The sequence below is a fragment of the Schistocerca serialis genome, chromosome 11 (genome assembly GCF_023864345.2).
Source record: "Schistocerca serialis cubense isolate TAMUIC-IGC-003099 chromosome 11, iqSchSeri2.2, whole genome shotgun sequence".
Lineage (NCBI taxonomy): Eukaryota > Metazoa > Arthropoda > Insecta > Orthoptera > Acrididae > Schistocerca > Schistocerca serialis.
In genome coordinates, this window is record NC_064648.1 from 187,968,779 (window position 1) to 187,988,738 (window position 19,960).

The 19,960-nt window shown below is 44.2% G+C and overlaps 1 protein-coding gene across 1 annotated transcript; it reads right to left on the reverse strand.

Annotated features, from left to right (window-relative positions):
* Positions 1-2,410: 2,410 nt before the first annotated feature.
* On the reverse strand, positions 2,411-17,245 carry LOC126426629 (TRIO and F-actin-binding protein-like). The gene is made up of 2 exons (XM_050088517.1): positions 17,171-17,245; positions 2,411-2,893 (listed from the first exon to the last, which is right to left on the reverse strand). Exons 1-2 carry the CDS (start codon positions 17,243-17,245, stop codon positions 2,411-2,413), a joined length of 558 nt encoding a protein of 185 aa, XP_049944474.1.
* Between the last annotated feature and the right edge of the window lie 2,715 nt (positions 17,246-19,960).

Here is a 19,960-nt window from a genome sequence, read left to right on the forward strand (position 1 = left end):
AATGTTCATTCTCCATTTAGCCTCCATGTACAGATACACCCATCGAGATTTTCTGTGGAGCACTGAGACTCATCTGAAAAGATGATATGGTGCACCTCTCTCCACTACTGTGCTAAGGGAAGTCACTGAATTTATCACCTACTTTCCTGCAATTGTTATCATTTGTTTGCCTCTACGCGTACATCACATCTACCGACTTCCTTCACACTGGGGTAATTTCTTCGTGGTGCCGTCTAGAGTGTAAATATATAGGATGTATCAAAAAGAATCACCCAATTATATATATAATACACCTTATTCACCCGATCTGTTCGCCAAAATGAACGAACTGCTTTGTGGCACGCGTTAGAGCAAAAGACAAGACACCATAATGAAGTCCTAGCGAGACATTATTAAAGCTGGATGCGCCGACGGTGTACGACGTCTTGAACGTGAGTGGGGGATGGTCGTTAGTGCCCGAGGTAATCGAGATGCGAGACGGAGATGTAATAAAGTGAATTCCTCACAATCAAGTCTGGCATGAATTATAACCAAATTATCCATATTTGATTTGCAGCTCCTTGTATTGGCCGTGTTTGCTGTTAAAATTTTTGAGATTTGAGGTCCGCCAGTTACGCAAAACACCGTTCTTCTCAGTGCCCAAACATGTTTCGGCACCATTGTACCATCATCAGTAGGTTTTCGTTTTTATTTATTATGGAAAGATCCATGAAGTAAGTAATCTGAGTGAACTGACATAAGAAACAAAAACAATTTGAAAACTTCACAAGTAATCTCGTCCACAGATGAAGTAAGTTGTAAACAAAACAACAGAATTTGTACTAATTATATTTTATATAACTTACTTTTATATCAATTATACTTGATCTATCTACCATCAATAAATGAAACAACTGCATAACTGACAGACCTCAAATCCCAAAAATTATAACCGAATTGCCACTACTTTTAACCAACTCTATGTATTTTAGCATACCTATTTCTTTTTGCTCACAAAAATTTGTCAGTAGTCTAGTATGAAACCTGTTTACAATTTTGTTTTGCTGTCTAGATAGATACTCTGCAAATTACATTTAAGTGCCTGCCATAGGATTAATCGAATCACGTTCACAATTCTCTATTATTCGGCAAAACTTGACGTTTACATAAGTTTTTACTACAAGTTAATACTTCTCGCGTGTTCTCGTGTAATTTGGCTGATAAACCTTGTATCCTTCAAAATCTTAAGGTCCTAGGTCACCTGCAAGGCACTTAAATCGCTCAATAATTGAATTTTCGATAACCAAATCATGACCTGTAATACAGCTTACTTGACGATTCCATAAACTTGTAAGCTTATACTTTTTACAGAACGAAGAGACTGAATAACTCACTATGGGACATACATCTCCAGGACACAAATGTAAACTCTTACGTGAGTAAGCCATACAAAGTGATGTTCTGGCGCTACGTCATTACGAAAACAGGTGACAAAACTTGAGGTTCACTTACGTTTTTACCACAAGTTAATTCTTCTAGAGTTTTGTCGTGTAATGTGGCTGCTAAACCTCGACTCGTGCAAATTCAGAAGATCCTAGGTCAGTTGCAAGACGCTTAAACCGCTCAATAATTGAAATTTCGATACGCATATCGATATCCCGAAACATATCGTACAATCGAAACAAACCGATCTAACAAAAAATATAGATCTATCTAGTAATTTCGGCTTACAGAAAAATACCGACCCATCGAAAAGTGTAGTTACATCTAACAGTACCGTACCATAGAGGAATATCAATACATCGGAGGTTATCGATCCATCTAGTAATCCGGATGATTCAATAATATAAATCTCTCGAAGAATGTCTGTCTCTCAAACAGTGTCTGTCTCTCGAGGAGTGTCCGTCTCTCGAGGAGTGTCCGTCTCTCAAGGAGTGTCCGTCTCTCGAGCAGTGTCCGTCTCTCGAGGAGTGTCCATCTCTCGAGGAGTGTCCTTCTCTCGAGGAGTGTCCTTTTCTCGAGGAGTGTCCGTCTCTCGAGGAGTGTCCGTCTCTCGAGGAGTGTCCATCTCTCGAGGAGTGTCCGTCTCTCGAGGAGTGTCCGTCTCTCGCGGAGTGTCCGTCTCTCGAGGAGTGTCCGTCTCTCGAGGAGTGTCTGTCTGTCGGGGAGTATCTGTCTCTCGGGGAGTATCTGTCTCTCGGGGAGTATCTGTCTCTCGGGGACTGTCTGACTGTCGAGGAGTGTCTGTCTGTCGAGGAGTGTCTGTCTGTCGAGGAGTGTCTGTCTGTCGAGGAGCGTCTGTCTGTCGAGGAGCGTCTGTCTGTCCAGGAGCGTCTGTCTCTCGAGGAGTGTCTGTCTCTCGAGGAGTGTCTGTCTCTCGAGGAGTGTCTGTCTGTCGAGGAGTGTCTGTCTCTCAAGGAGTGTCCGTCTCTCAAGGAGTGTCCGTCTCTCGAGCAGTGTCCGTCTCTCGAGGAGTGTCCGTCTCTCGAGGAGTGTCCTTCTCTCGAGGAGTGTCCTTTTCTCGAGGAGTGTCCGTCTCTCGAGGAGTGTCCGTCTCTCGAGGAGTGTCCGTCTCTCGAGGAGTGTCCGTCTCTCGAGGAGTGTCCATCTCTCGAGGAGTGTCCGTCTCTCGAGGAGTGTCCGTCTCTCGCGGAGTGTCCGTCTCATGAGGAGTGTCCGTCTCTCGAGGAGTGTCTGTCTGTCGGGGAGTATCTGTCTCTCGGGGAGTATCTGTCTCTCGGGGAGTATCTGTCTCTCGGGGACTGTCTGACTGTCGAGGAGTGTCTGTCTGTCGAGGAGTGTCTGTCTGTCGAGGAGTGTCTGTCTGTCGAGGAGCGTCTGTCTGTCGAGGAGCGTCTGTCTGTCCAGGAGCGTCTGTCTCTCGAGGAGTGTCTGTCTCTCGAGGAGTGTCTGTCTGTCGAGGAGTGTCTGTCTGTCGAGGACTGTCTGTCTGTCGAGGAGTGTCTGTCTCTCGAGGAGTGTCTGTCTCTCGAGGAGTGTCTGTCTCTCGGGGAGTGTCTGTCTCTCGGGGACTGTCTGTCTCCCGGGGAGTGTGTGTCTCTCGGGGAGTGTGTGTCTCTCGGGGAGTGTGTGTCTCTCGGGGACCGTCTGTCTCTCGGGGACCGTCTGTCTCTCGGGGACCGTCTGTCTCTCGGGGACCGTCTATCTCTCGGGGACCGTCTGTCTCTCGGGGACCGTCTGTCTCTCGGGGACCGTCTGTCTCTCGGGGACCGTCTGTCTCTCGGGAACCGTCTGTCTCTCGGGGACCGTCTGTCTGTCGAGGAGTGTCTGTCTCCCGAGGAGTGTCTGTCTCCCGAGGAGTGTCTGTCTCCCGAGGAGTGTCTGTCTCCCTAGGAGTGTCTGTCTCCCGAGGAGTGTCTGTCTCCCGAGGAGTGTCTGTCTCCCGAGGAGTGTCTGTCTCCCGAGGAGTGTCTGTCTGTCGAGGGGTGTCAAGGAGTGTCTGTCTGTCGAGGAGTGTCTGTCTGTCGAGGAGTGTCTGTCTCTCGAGGAGTGTCTGTCTCTCGAGGAGTGTCTGTCTCTCGATGAGTGTCTGTCTCTCGAGGAGTGTCTGTCTCTGGAGGAGTGTCTGTCTCTCGAGGGGTGTCTGTCTCTCGAGGAGTGTCTGTCTCTCGAGGAGTGTCTGTCTCTCGAGGAGTGTCTTCCTCCCGAGGAGTGTCTTCCTCCCGAGGAGTGTCTTCCTCCCAAGGAGTGTCTGTCTCTCGTGGAGTGTCTGTCTGTCGAGGAGTGTCTTCCTCCCTAGGAGTGTCTTCCTCCCGCGGAGTGTCTTCCTCCCGAGGAGTGTCTGTCTCTCGAGGAGTGTCTTTCTCTCAAGGAGTGTCTTTCTCTCTAGGAGTGTCAGTCTCTCGTGGAGTGTCTGTCTGTCGAGGAGTGTCTGTCTGTCGAGGAGTGTCTGTCCGTCGAGGAGTGTCTGCCTGTTGAGGAGTGTCTATCTCTCGAAGAGTCTCTTGATGCATGTCTGTCTCTCGAAGAATGTCTGTGTCTCAAAGAATATCTATCTCACAAATAATGTCCATTCCTCCTAGAATTCCGATCTATCGAATCATTTCGATCTATCGAAGAATAACGATCCTTAGAAGAAAACAGATCTCTTGAAGAAAACAAATCTCTCAAAGAAGACAGTGCTCTCCAAGAGAGAGATCTCTCGAGGGATACAGATCTCTCGAAGAAAATTGATCTCTCGAAGAAAACTGATCTCTCGAAGAAAACTGATCTCTCGAAGAAAACTGATCTCTCAAAGAATACAGATCTCTCGAAGAGTACAGATATCTCGAAGAATACAGATATCTCGAAGAATACAGATATCTCGAAGAATACCTTTATCTCGAAAAATACCTATCTCTCGAAGAATACCTATCTCTCAAAGAATACCTATTTCTCGAAGAATACCTATCTGCAGGAGACTACCTTTCTCTAGAAGAATACCTGTCTCTAGAAGAACACCTATCTCTAGAAGAATACATATCTCTAGAAGAATACATGTCTCTAGAAGAATACATGTCTCTAGGAGAATACCTATCTCTCGAAGAATACCTATTTCTCGAAGAATACCTATCTCTCGAAGAGTATCTCCTGATTAATACATCCAAACAAATCAGCCGTAGCTGGGCACTACCTAGAATGGAATATGGTGAGACCAGTATCGTGGTGCAAGCGCCAAATTTCTGGGACAGCATCATTAAGAAGTCTATTGACACAAACATGTTAGAAAATCTAATAAACAGGTACGGTGGTTTCAATGTAAATAACGCTAGGGCAAAGCATTCAGTTTTTAAAATCCCATCTGTCCATGACATTCACCAAAGCTGCAAAACACTAAGAGAATTAGCGTTCCATGAAATAACAGTGTAGGCTCTGAAAAACGAAATAACATCAAAGGTCATTGTGGGCACTGCGAATCGAACTCAGTAATAAATAGCGGCGTGAGACAAGAAATAGCTCAGTCTGGTTGGAATGCAAGTATCGAGTACATGGAAAACACAACTCGGCAGAACATACGGAAGCTCACTATAACACAATTTATTATTTGTGTGTGAGGTTGTAGCAGAGCTTATCTATAGGCTGAAGAAAATACATAGTTCCTATGTCAGCTGGAAGGCCCATAAACCGCTCAATAACTGAATTTTCGATAACCAAAACATGACCTGTAATACTGCTTACTTGGCGATTTTATTAACATGGAAGGTTTTATTTCGTACAGAACGAAGAGACTGGATAACTCAGTACGGGACATACATCTCCAGCCGATAAACGTAATATTTTACGTGAGAAAGTCGAGCAATGTGATGTTCATTCACTACGTTATTACAAAAACACGTGACAAAACTTGAGGTATACTTATGTTTTTGCTAAAAGTTAATACTTCTCTGGTTTTCTCGTGTAATGTAGCTGTTAAACCTCATCTCGTGCAAAATCTTGAGGTCTTAGGTCACATTAAAGGCGCTTAAACCGCTCAATAATTGGATTTTCGATAACGAAGACATGACCTGCAATATGACATACTTGGCGATTGCATTAACTTGAAAGCTTCTATTTTGTACAGAAAGAAGAAACTGGTTAACTCAGTACGGAACATACATCTGCATCCCATAAACATAAACGTTCACGTGAGGAAGTCGTCAAGTGATGTTCTGGCACAAAGTCATTACGAAAACAGGTGATAAAACTTGAGGTTTTCTAAAGGTTTTACTACAAGTTAATACTTCTCGCGTTTTCTTGTGTAATGTGGCTGCTAAAGCTCGTCTAGTGCAAAATCTTTCGGTCCTAGATCACCTGCGAGGCACTTAAGCCACTCAACAATTCAATTTTCGATAACCTAAAAATGACCTGTAATATGGCTTACTTGGCGATTGCATTAACTTGGAAGTTTCTATTTTGTACAGAACGAAGGGACAGGGTAAGTGAGTACTGAACATACATCTACAATCGATAAACGTAAACATTCACGTGAAAAATTAGAGCAATGTGATGTTCTGACGCTACATCATTACGAAAACTGTGACAAAATTTGAGGTTTACATACGTTTTTAGTACAACTTAATACTTCTCGCGTTTTATCGTGTAATGTGGCTGCTACAGCCTTGTCTCGTGCAAAATCTTAAGGACCTAGGGCAACTACAAGGCACTTGAGACGCTAAATAATTGAATTTTCGATAACCAAAACTTGATTTGTAATGCGGGTTACTTGGCGATTGCATTAACCTGGAAACTTTTATTTTGTACAGAATGAAAAGAATGGATAACTCAGTACGGGACATACATCTCCAGCCGATAAACGTAAACTTCCAAGTGAGAATGTCGAGCAATGTGATGTTCTAAAACTACGCCATTACGAAAACAGGTGACAGAACTTTAGGTTTACTTAAATTTTTACTACAAGTCAATACTTCTGGCGTTTTCTCGTGTAATTCGGCTGCTAAACCTCGTCTCGTGCAAAATCATTAGGTTCTAGGTCATCTGCAAGGCACTTAAACCATTCAATAATTGAATTTTCGGTAACCAAAACATGACTTGTAATACGACTTACTTGGCGATTGCATTAACTTGGAAGTTTCTATTTTGTACAGAACGAAGAGACTGGACAACTCAGTACTGGACATACATCTGCAGTCGATAAACGTAATCTTTCACGTGAGAAAGTCGAGCAGTGGGATGTTCTGGCAATATGTCATTACGAAAAGGGGGTCAAAACTTGACGTTTTCCGAAGTTTTTACTACAAGTTAATACGTCTCTCGTTTTCTCCTGTAATGTGGCTGCTACACCACGTCTCGCGCAAAATCTTACGGTCCAAGGTCAGCTGCAAGGCACTTAAAACCCTCTATAATTGAATTTTTGATAACCAAAACATGACCTGTAATGCGACTTACTTGGCGATTGCATTAACTTGGAAGCTTCTATTTTGTACAGAACGAAGAAACTTGATAACTCTCTACAGGCCATACATCTCCAGCAGATAAACGTAAACTTTCACGTGGGAAAGTCGAGCAATGGGATGATCTGGCACTACGTCATTACGAAAACAGGTGACAATACTTGAAGTTTCCTTAACTTTTTACTATAATTAATACGTATCACATATTCTCGTGTAATGTGGCTGAAAAAGCTCGTCACGAGCAAAGTCTTAAGGTCCTAGGTCACCTGCAAGGCACTTAAACCGCTCAATAATTGAATTTTCGATAACCAAAACATAATCTGTAATCCGGCATACTTGGCGATTGCATCTTCTAGTTTGTACAGAACGTAGGGTCCTGGGTCACCAGAAAGGCAGTTATACGGCTCAATAATTGAATGTTTGGTGACCTAAACATGACCTGTAATACGGCGTACTTGGCGATTGTATTAACTTCGAAGTTTCTACTTTCTACAGAGCGAAGAGACTGGATAGCTCAGTACGGGACATACATGTCCAGACGAAAAACGTAAACTTTCACATGAGAAAGTCAAGCAATGTGATGTTCTGGCACTACGTCATTAGGAAAGCAGGAGACAAAACTTGACGTTTACTTAAGTTTTTACTACAAGTTAATACACTACTGGCCATTAAAATTGCTACACCATGAAGAAATGCAGATGATAAACTGGTATTCATAGAAATCAGTACCCAGAACAACCACCTGTGGCTCTAATAACGGCCTTGATACGCCTGGGCATTGAGTCAAACAGAGCTTCGATGGCGTGTGCAGGTACAGCTGCCTATGCAGCTTCAACACGATACCACGGTTCATCAAGAGTAGTGACTGGTGTATTGTGTTGAGCCAGTTGCTCGGCCACCATCGACCAGATGTTTTCAGTTGGTGAGAGATCTGGGGAATGTGCTGGCCAGGGCAGCAGTCGAACATTTTCTGTATCCAGAAAGGCCCGTACAGGACCTGCAACATGCGGTCGTGCATTATCCTGCCGAAATGTAGAGTTTCGCAGGGATCGAATGAAGGGCAGAGCCACGGGTCATAACACATTCGAAATGTAACGACCACTGTTCAAAGTGCCGTCAATAAGAACAAGAGGTGACCGAGACGTGTAACCAATGGCACCCCATACCATCACGCCAGGTGATAAGCCAGTATGGCGATGACGAATACACGTTTCCAATGTGCGTTCACCGCGATGTCGCCAAACATGGATGCGACCATCACGATGCTGTAAACAGAATCTGGATTCGTCCGAAAAAATGACGTTTTGCCATTTGTGCACCCAGATTCGTCGTTGAGTTCACCATCGCAGGCGCTCCTGCTTGTGATGTAGCGTCAAGGGTAACTGCAGCCATGGTCTCCGAGCTGATAGTCCGTGCTGCAGCAAACGTCGTCGGAATGTTCGTGCAGATGGTTGTTGTCTTACAAACATCTCCATCTGTTGAGTCAGGTATCGAGACGTGGCTGCACGATCCGTTACAGCCACGTGGATAAGATGCCTGTCATCTCGACTGCTAGTGATACGAGGCCGTTGGGATCCAGCACGGCGTTCCGTGTTACCCTCCTGAACCCACCGATTCCATATTCTGCTAACAGTCATTGGATCTCGACCAACGCGAGCAGCAATGTCGCCATACGATAAACCGCAATCGCGATAGGCTCCAATCCGACCTTTACCAAAGTCGGAAACGTGATGGTACGCATTTCTCCTCCTTACTCGAGGCATCACAACAACGTTTCACCAAACAACGCCGGTCAACTGCTGTTTGTGTATGAGAAATCGGTTGGAAACTTTCCTCATGTCAGCACGTTGTAGGTGTCGCCACCGGCGCCAACCTTGTGTGAATGGTCTGAAAAGCTAATCATGTGCATATCACAGCATCTTCTTTCTGTCGGTTAAATTTCGCGTCTGTAGCACGTCATCTTCGTTGTGTAGCAATTTTAATGGCCAGTAGTGTACCTCTCGCGTTTTCTCGTGAAATATGGCTGCAAAACCTCGTCTTGTGAAAATCTTAAGGTCCTAGGTCACCTGAAAGGCACTCTAACCGCTCAGTACTTGAATTTTTTACAACAAAATCATGAACTGTAATACGGCTTACTTAGCGACTGGGTTAACTTGGAAGCTTCTATTTCGTACAGAACGAAGACACTGGATAACTCACTATGGGACAACTGACAAAAACGGGAGGTTTTCTTAGGCTTTTACTACGTATTAACACTTTTCACATTTTATCGTGTAATGTGGCTACTCGACCTTTACCCATACAAAATCTTAAGGTCCTAGGTCAACTGCAAGGCACAAAAACTGGCCAATAATTGAATTTTCGATAACTAAAACATATCCTGTAATACGCCTTACTTGCCGATTGCATCACCTTAGAAGCTTCTATTTTGTACAGATCGGTGCGACTGGATACCTCAGTACGTGACATAAAATTTCCAGACGATAAATGTAAACGTTTCCGAGAGAAAAGCGAGCAATGTGATTATCTGGCATTACGTCATTACGAAGACAAATGACAAAAACTTGAGGTTTTCTTAGGTTTTTACTACATATTAACACTCTTCACATTTTTTTTGTGTAATGTGGCTGCCAGACCTCAGGTAATGCAAAATCTTTGACGGGAGGTCGGTGTTTTTCCGGAGGTCGGCGTTTTTCTTGAGGTCGGTGTTTTCCCGGAGGACAGCAAGATAACACCTGAGAGATCAATACTTTACAATAGACCGATATTCTTCGAGATACCGATATTTTTTGGGATATCTATATCCTTCAACACATAATATATGTCGACATTTCGATGAACTTCGAGATATGGAGTTTTTTCGAGAAATCAGTATTCTTAGAAATAACGGTTTCTTTCGTTATATCGAATTCTTTCGAGATAATTCTTTTTTTGAGACGTCGATATTCGTGTTGTTTCGATGTTCCCGTGATACCGATATTTTCCGAGATACGGACGTTTTCCGAATAAAGGACTTTTTCGATATACAGAAATTTCTCGGTATTTCTGTTTTCAATGTTACTGTCATTTTCGATATATCTATATTACACAGTAGATCGATATCATTCGAATTACCGATATTTGCCAGATGCAGATATTCTTTGCTATATCGATATTCAGCGAGTTGTCGATATTCTGCAAGCCATCCTATTTCCGATAACTACGAATTTTTCGATGTTTCGGAATTTTTCGATGTATCGAAACTATCGTCCTCGGCTGCTTCCGTATATCGATGCTAGTTGAGCGTTGGTATCTTTAGATTTATCGTTCATTTTCGAAATATACATATTTTTCGACATGCCGATACTTTTCGAGTTGATAACATTTTCGGAATTATCGAAAATTTCAGATTAATCTATATTCCGAAATGCCGTTTTTTTCGCTACATCAGCAATTATTGATTATTGATTTTTTCATAAGGATGACATTTTTTGAGGTTTCACTATTTTTCGTAGTATCGGTATTTTCCAATGTATCGATATTTTTCGACATTTATGACATTTAACAGGACATGTGATATCGATTTTTTTCCAGTAGTCTGGATTTCTTCAGATATCGATATTTCACCTTACATCGGCTCCAAACAAGACATCGACGTCACCAATTTCTCGTCAAAGTTTGATGTATCGATTTATTGAGGTAACCATATTACCAGCATGTCAGTGTCTTCGATGTAACGTTTTATATATAGGCCTCTATTCCCTCTGAGACATCCATTTCCTTCAAGGTAAGAGATTATTCGATAAATCGATATGTTACGAGATTTCTACATTCCTCCAGAAGTTAAGTTTTTTCGAAATGTCGATTTCTTTCGAGATGTTAATTCTTTTCTACACGTGAAACTTTTTCTAGATGTAGAATTTCTTCTAGATGACGATTTTTTTTTGAGATGTCGGCTTCTTCGAGGGTTATACAATATTGGCATGTCGATTTTTCGAGTTGCCGATGTTTTTCGACCTGTCTATATTTAACGAGTGTCCTATTTCCCGAAATGTCGATTTTTCTTCAGATGTCGATATTTTAGGATATGTTAATATTTTACTATACATCGAATATTCAAGATGTCGATATTTTTCGTGAAACCAGTATTTTTCATTTTCGCGATATTGATTTCTTCGAGATATCGATACGCATGTAATCTTTTCAGTGGGAGTCAATAAAGTATAATGTAAGCACTCGTTGCAATCAATACTGTATCGTCGACTGTAAATAAAGTGTGTGGCGCTTCGTGGCGTGCAATGGAACCGCTGTACTTGACAACAACAACTGAAGATTTTTCTGGACCGTTGCTGCTGGATTTCACGGCAGGGGGAACTTCCTTGTCTGCATCGCAGCAATTGATGGAAAACACATCGGAATTGAGGCACCACCATCGTCTGGGTCGTCTTACTACGATTTTAAAAAAAAATATTACTCTACAATGATGGGTTTGGTAGATGCTGACTGTAAGTTTATAGCCGTAGACGTGGGATCGTACGGAACGGACTGCGACTCCATCGTACTTCCAAACAGCACACGTGGGGAAAGAATGCCTCGCAGTGCCACAAGACGAGCCGCCAGTACCAGGAGGAGCCCCTGGCCCGTGCGTCGTCGTGGGAGACGAACGTGTCCCCCTGCAGCGGCACCTGCCTCGTCCCCAGCCACGAAGAAATCTTAGCGAACAGAAGGCACTTTGCAAGTACAGAGTGAGTCGGTGCAAAGGTGTTGTTGTTAAACTGTTTCGGCATACTTAAGGTGAGGGTGAAAACCCTCGGAATGCGTGGGGGAATAAAATGAAATGTGACTGACACAGAAAAGTCTATTTCAATTAGTCTTTATCATCAAAAACGGTCGCTGACTCCTGATCATGTCCATCGTAGACGAAGCCGCGCGGTGCAGCCGGGCGGTCCAGGGCGCCTAGCCACGGTTCGCGCGGCTCCCCCCCCCGTCGGAGGTTCGAGTCCTCTCTCGGGTATGGCTGTGTGTGTTGTCCTTAGCGTAAGTTGGTTTAAGTTACATTAAGTAGTGCGTAAGTCTAGGGACCGGTGATCTCAGCAGTCTGGTCCCTTAGGAACTTAACCACAGAATTCCATCATAGACGAAATAGCTTTATTTTATTTCACTATCCATTAGCATCTAACAGAAAAACCAGTAACAAACGCCGGTCACTTTCTAATTTCAAAGCCAGCTTCCATACACCCAGTAATTTAGCAAAAAACGTGTTTGCACGTGCTTAGGTGAAAAAAACAAAACGATATTGACTGAACTGTATTCGGAATTTTACTTTCTTGTTTAGCCAGGAGAGTGGAGTAGCATTTATTATAACGCTTCCTTCAACTTTCTGAATTAGGCATTGATATACAGTTTTAGTTAGTTTCAAATTCAGTTACAGCAATATTGTTTTCGTAAAATTAAATGGATATATATATATATATTAGGAAGTATATCCATATCTAGACATTTATTTTCGTAGAGGAGAACATGTAGCGGTCATATTATGCAGGTCTGTCTGATTATTTGGAGAATAGCATTTTTAGTCACTGAAATTCAGGAGAATACGAAAACACAAAATAATGTTTCACAGCAAGGGCAAGAAACTTGCACAGCCGTTAATACAGACTAAGTGTGTGTTAAATCTTATGGGACTTAACTGCTAAGCTCATCACTCCCTAAGCTTAACTTAACCGAAATTATCCTAAAGACAAACACACACAGCCATGCCCGAGGGAGGACTCGAACCTCTGCCGGGACCAGCCGCACAGTCCGTGGCTGCAGCGCTTGAGACCGCTCGGCTAAGCCAGCGCGGCCACAGACTGCGGTCTTAGCTCCAGCAAAATTACTCGATGATAAGAAATTTTTATATTCACTTGGCTTCCCAAATTTTTTGAAACTTCCTCCGAAGCTAAGTCGCGCAAGCTAGCATCTCAGTATTGGCCACCCCGATAGCTGAGTGATCAGTGTGACGGATTGCCGCCCTACGGGCCCGGGTTCGATTCCCAGCTGGGTCGGGTATTTTCTCCGCTCAGGGACTGGCTGTTGTGTTGTCTTCGTGATAATTTCACGACCATCTGGCCCACAGGTCGCCCAACGTGGCGTCGAATGTGATAAGACCTACACGAAGGCGGCCAGACCCGCTCCGCAAGGGGCCTCCCGGCCAACGACGCCAAACGCTCACTTCCATTTCCATCTCTGTATTCCAGCTTTGCGTAGTCGCAGAGCACTAGATACTTTAGCTCTTGATCAATTAATGGAGACATGTTGCACAGTGAAGCACGCAGTAGCAGAGCTCTTCAAACACGGAGCACGTGGCTTGTGGGGGTGCAGCGTGGTGCGCATGCCCGAGCCGAGATAAACACCGGCGCATGCGTTGCTGGAGACTGGCGTGTCACGTGTCACGGTCGGACGCGGCGCCAGTCTGAAGTGTCCCGTCTGATTACTCTGCAAGGTATGCCTGAGACACCTTCCGGAGACGTCGCTCGAGGTACCTTCACGGTGCATGCGCGACACGCGAAATTTTGGTTAAAGTAGTGCACGAATATCAAAACCCCCTTCATCTTGCACTTACAAAATATAAAACTGACCTTGGTTAAATTTTTACCTGAAAAAGATTACTGAGTTGTAACATCATAAATTCAGCAATTACAGAGTTTTCTTTGTCCGGCCTGTTTTAACTAAGCAACTACTGTCTTTGTAAGGGTTAACTTCGAGTTGTACATGTAATTTGTTTTGCATAGCATTCACAAAAATATTCTTTCATTTACATTCCTCCCACTACAAAGTTTAGACTGACAATCTTAACGAATCAGCCGACTAAGCCGGTGGCGTAAGAGAGCGACAGGGCTGTGAAAATGCAGCGCAGTGCGCGTGCGCTGTAGCTCGGGCGGCTCTTGCGTGCTAATCTGAGGCTGTTTGCCGGCTTCGCAGACCGCAGGTGCCCCGTGTCAGGCTGTCCGTCCCGGATTTCCCTGCAACACTGTGGTGCGTTGCGAACGGCTGTCCTTTCCACCCTGTATGTGTGTCGTATTAGCCGAGAGACTCGCTAACAAAAGAAAAGATGCAGTAGTTACTGAGTGTGTAAACAGGCGACTCCAAACCAAGTAACTATTTCCTACCAAGATATTGTACAAGACAATGACACTTGTAACTACATATATTCTGCTCTTATTGCTTGTGTAACTGAAGATGGGTACGTGGTCCGAAACTGCTTCTGGGCATGAATCTGTAGATACGCCTGCCTGTGTAGAGTCCCATCAGTGAAACACGTACCAGTGATGCGGTTTTTGTAGAGTCTGCACAGCGGGTTGGCACTTGAAAGCGGTCGTCTACCGACTTTTTTGTTTCTGCGAAGGTTTTCGTCTGACGAGTCGTGTATATTGCGAAGAGTAATTACCCTACGGTCTGCAAACGATGTTTCACCCTCAAGCAAAATCTTGCATAAAAACCTCGCACCACTCCTATACAGCATTGGAAGTGTAACCGATTCTGAAAGTCATTGCCACGAAGCTGTTGACGGAGCTTAATGTGCGAAAGGCGGTGATCGCAGAACACTCCTTCACCTGCCGCCTCGCTCATTCAGCCTGCCTTTTAGTGTTCCCACTGCTAAGTAGTCGGCAGAGTTTCTTCTGAGCTTCTTTGTTAGTATTTTTTGTTCTTCACGCTTAAGGGTTCTCGAATTTTATAACCACCTGAATACGCAGTGTTGTCCGCGTGTGTATTTATTCCAGTCTTCTATTATTCCCCCCCTCCCCTGCCCTCTGACTGTGCATTTTCTCCTGTCCTCTGTCTGTCCTCCTCCTCTCTCTCTCTCTCTCTCTGCCCATCTCTTGCTTCTCCCTCGCTCTCTGTACATCTCACGCTCCCCCCTTCTCCCTCCACGTCATCACGCGCACGCCAGTGAACCCCACAGCATTTCTTTCCAGATTGTAACTGTTTGTACCAAATTTGGTTGAAATCAGTCCAGGGGTTTGGGATGAATATTTACCTGTGGCTTGCCCACATATGCACATGTCGAATATATTTCACACATATTTCGCACGTATTGGTACACGCATTTCGTCTGAATCTCTAGCGAATTTAATCCTGCATTTTGATTTACACGCAGCTCAGTGTTTATGATGAATCCAGCACCAGCGATATTTCCGAACCGGGGCAAAAATTTGATGGTGGCGCCCCCGCCCCCCCCCCCCCCCCTCCATCCCCGTCTTTTTTTGTAGAGTTTGATATATAAAACATGTATGTTCGAGGAAATATAAGACAGGTTATTTGGTCTTCAGTGTGCCAAACTGCAGTGCCACGTTTCTTCCCACAACATTTTTCTATCGCACGTCGCTGTATTTCGCTCAGTGGAATTTACACGTGTATATTTTGTAGTGGAAGCTATCAAACCTAGACACATCAAAAAAAGTTTTTCATCACCCCAGTTCCCAGAACTCCTGGAGATAGACGTTGACTGTAGATATTGTATCACAGACACAGTCCCTTTGACGGTTCAGAGATGTCACTAAACGCGCCCAAAGATGTGAAACAACCATGGCTCGCTTTGTCTACAGTTCAAGCATGCCTTAGACGGTCAATACCGCTATTCGATCGCGTCCGCATTGTTACATTGTGCCAGCAAGGGCTCTCAACAAAGGAAGTGCCCAGGCGTCTCGGAGTGAACCAAAGCGATGTTGTTCGGACATGCAGGAGATACAGAGAGACAGGAACTGTCTATGACATGCCTCGCTCAGGCCGCACAAGGATGACCGCTACCTACGGGTCATGGCTCGGAGGAACCCTGACAGCAACGCCACCCTGTTGAGTAATGTTTTTCGTGCAGCCACAGGACGTCGTGTTACGACTCAAACTGTGCGCAATGGGCTGCATGATGCGCAACTTCACTCCCGACGTCTACGGCGAGGTCCATCTTTGCAACAACGACACCATGCAGTGCGGTACAGATGCGCCCAACAACATGCCGAGTGGACAGCTCTCCACCGATGTGTCGCATATGCCTTCAACCAGACAATCGTCGGAGACGTGTTTGGAGGCAATGGGGTCAGACCGAGCGCCTTAGACGCGCTTTCCAGCGAGTGTAGCAAGGTGGAGGAAGATTCCCTACTGTTTTGAGACGGCATTTGTCGGGTCGACGTACGACGCTGGTGGTCATGAAAGGCGCCGTAACGGCTATACAATGACGTGGATGCCATCCTCCGACCGATAGTGCAGCGATATTGGCAGCGTATTGGCGAGGCGTTCGTCTTGATGGCCGACAACTGGCGCCCCCATCGGGCACATCTTGCGAATCCTTCAGGATAACGACATCGCTCTACTATAGTGGCCAGCACGTTCTCCAGACATGAACCGTATCGAACATGCCTGGGACAGATTGAAAAGGGCTGTTTATGGACTACGTGACCCACCAACCACTCTGACGGATCTACGCCGAATCGCCGTTGAGGAGTGGAATAATCTGGACCAACAGTGCCTTGATGAACTTGTGGATAGTATACCACGAGGAATACAGGCATGCATCATTGCAAGAGGACGTGCTGCTGGGTATTAGAGGTACCGGTGTGTACAGCAATCTGGACCACCATCTCTGAAGGTCTCACTGCATGGCGGTACAACACGATATGTGTTGTTTTCATGAGCAGTAAAAAGGATGGAAATGATGTTTATGTTGATCTCTATTCCAATTTTCTGTACAGGTTCCGGATCTCTCGGAACCGAGGTGGTACAAAACTTTTTTTGATGTGTGTGTATTCAGGTCAGTGGAAATTAAAATGTCCTGTGCGCAGCTCGTGGTCGTGCGGTAGCGTTATCGCTTCCCGCGCCCGGGTTCCCGGATTCGATTCCAGGCGGGGTCAGGGATTTTCTCTGCCTCGTGATGGCTGGGTGTTGTGTGATGTCTTTAGGTTAGTTAGGTTTAAGTAGTTCTAAGTTCTAGGGGACTGATGACCATAGATGTTAAGTCCCATAGTGCTCAGAGCCATTTGAACCATTTTTTAAAATGTCCTGTGGCGCCTTTCCTGCTCCCAGTTGGCCTCTTTGACATCCAAGCCCCTTCAAATAAACAATCACAATTAATACTGGGAAGGATTATCTGTGACGGGAAGAATAAGAACTCTTCAGAAAATTTGCACTCTTCATTGCCTGTTAGCTAATAACTGACATAAAATTGAATACAGGTGACACAAAACCAGTAAAGACTAGAGACAAGCAATACAGTACACATTTCTTCAATCCTTAGGTTCCAGCATTTTCTTCTTCTGTGCTTTCCTTAATGCAAAAGAACCTATTACCTCATCAAAGTCCGCCTCATAGGCAATTTTATTGTCAGTGGCTAGGACTGGGAGGCCAGATAGACGTTCACTCATTGCTTAAAGCAGATAGCTTTTAATTGTTTTCAGTTCGCTGCAGCTTCGTTCGCAGCTTACTGATGTCAGAAGTGACGTGCAGTGCAGTGCATGCTTAAAGCTGAACAGATGTAAGGAAAAACTTCTTGCAGGAAAAATTTCTCGCAAGTCATGCTTGCACAGATGTTGTAACAGACGAACGCAATTGATTTTTCATTAATTTTAGTCACTAACTTCTTGAGTAGGGTGGGTTCCTGCCAAACATCAGCTGCAATCAAGTCTTTCGAATATTTTCGTATTGGATCGACTCAATTTTTTGCAGACCCTCAGTCTGCCACTGCGTGTCCACTGAGGAAGGCCAAATTTTGCTGTAGGCCCTTTGCGCTCACTACCTTTGTTTCAGTTTACGTTCAAATTTTGTCAAATATTACTTTGATATCTCTGGAAAACGGGTTAGTTGGGTCTAGTGTTCATGATTCGTACTCGCAGATTTCATCATGTTGCCTCCTCTTTCTCAAAGCTCGTTTACTTTCTGCATCTATGTATACATGGATAATCTGCAGATCACAGCTAAGTGCCTGGCAGAGGGTTCATCGAACCACCTTCACAGTAATTCTCTATTATTCCAGTATCAAACAGAGCACGGAGAAAAACGAACACCTATATCTTTCTGTGCGAGCTCTGATTTCCCTTATCTCTGGAAGAATACCAGCCCAAATTGTGAAGTTGAGGACAAATAAAAAATCCATGTAGTAGATGACCAGCTTCATACTTTAATTCTGCGGCAAGAGAAGATTCTTCAGTTTCTTCCAGAGATTTGACGCCACGTGAATTAATTATTAGAGCTGTAACAGCTAGGCGTCAGCCGACCATCTTGTCTGACTGCTTCCTTTTAAGTTGGTTTTTGTACACTTTTGCATTAATTTCCACCGCATGTTGGATCCATCGAAAAAGCAATCAAGCTTCTGTACAACCCAAAATATGATTATAATGATGATGTTGGGTTTGTCAAGCTCTCAACTGCGTGGTCATCAACGCCCGTACGAAGTCCCAAACTTTACACAGTCCAATTCAGCTACTTGCACGAATGATGATGATGATGATGATGATGATGATGAAATGATGAGGACAGCACAAACACCCAATCCCCGGGCAGAGAAGATCCCCAACGCGGCCGGGAATCGAACCTTCCTTTATTTCACATCCAGCTTCTGTTACTTTTATATCACGTTTCACTTTACTCATTTTTTGTGCGTGAGATACATTTGGAGTGGAGTCAAATATGGTGGTGAAATAGTTGGTCTCCTTGATCTCATTGATAATGGCATTTAGAACTTTGTTTGTCATTGTATGGATGATTTCATTTTGCATTGACTTCGACAAATAGGATACCTGTTGCCTTTTTACGTGATCTAACTGATACTTGATAGTAGGATTGAATTTGCCGAACAGGATTATAAAATTAAGAAAAGTTGCTTGACTAGTTTGAGGAAAATTTTCAGCGAGATGACTGCGTGTTTCTTCAGAACCTCTAAAAGCAAGACAGTTTGTGGCAAGATACATGACAGCGTTCGTTATTACGCGCAGAATATGTCTCCGTTTTCCTTTCCCAGAGTGAATTATTTTCGCGATCTCGCGGTCGATGCCCCGACACGATTTCATTTACTGCAAACGGGTCTTCCATTTTATAAAATGCGTTTGTGATGCTTCGTGCTCAGACAATCTCTCTGAAGCTTTTTTCCAATTCACGAGACCCTCCCTACATTGGGCTGATATAGAAGAGCTGCCGTACGGCTTGCGATCAGTACAGTAAGCTCTGCATTTTCTGCTTTCGAACAAACAAGCCAGGATCTTTCAATATTTTCCTGATTTGCCATTGTTCCGAACAACATGTGATACGTCAAGTGGCTACCGTTGCTTTCTGTGGAGCTAACCTTTGTTTTCTGGTTGTTTATCATTTAGTAATACAGCTCGTTTGCTGAAGAATGACCTCTCTTGATCTGCAATTTTTTCGTGGTCTGGCCATGTGCCTGGGTCCATTAGATCTATAATTTTGTCCTTGCTACCTATCTGCAATAAGTCAACAAATGCTAGCTCAGCGGCATGTTGCTCCTGAGATAGTACCGACGATGAAGTCTGTTTACTATCATCTGAGAGACTAAACTTCGACTGCTCAGTCGAATTATCTTGCTGCCCAAATTACAAGAATTGTTCGAAGTATCTGAAATCATAATAACAGAAGTATCACTGGAGCTTAATGATATGTGTGCTTCTTCTCATCTTAGAAGCCGATTTATTTATTTCTTCCATTTTATCCTTTTTCTGTTTTAATCCCAGAAAGCTTGCTTCTTGTTGCACTCATCGTCTGCTCTTTACTACGTAAAAATATAAATTTATTTTAACACTGACACGTCATTCTTACATACAAAATTATGATCACGTTCGTGAGTTTTTATTAATTAAAACACCCATTTGTAAACCAAAATTATAAAGACTCAACAGAAATCAAATACTGTATGCCATTACGCCTATACTCCGGCCTCGCTACCGAGCAACCGTCTCTAGCCGCTCGCAGACCCGACTTCAACTCACGGACTCTGACACTCCACTGCCGCTCACCCACTCGCACACTGTTGACTGCACCGCAGTCTTTGCTTCAGTTTATGATCGCTGCACAGAGCGTATGATCGATACTATGTAAGGGTACACCTATGTACCCTCACAAGACGTTGATAA

Bases quoted from the DNA above. Each gene is read 5' to 3' on its own strand.
- LOC126426629 (XM_050088517.1), bottom strand. From the start codon at position 17,245: ATGAGTGAACGTCTATCTGGCCTCCCAGTCCTAGCCACTGACAATAAA. The intron at 2,894-17,170 runs GTAATAGGTTCT...ACTCCTCGACAG, and splicing joins ATGAGGCGGACTTTGATGAG to ACAGACACTCCTCGAGAGAC.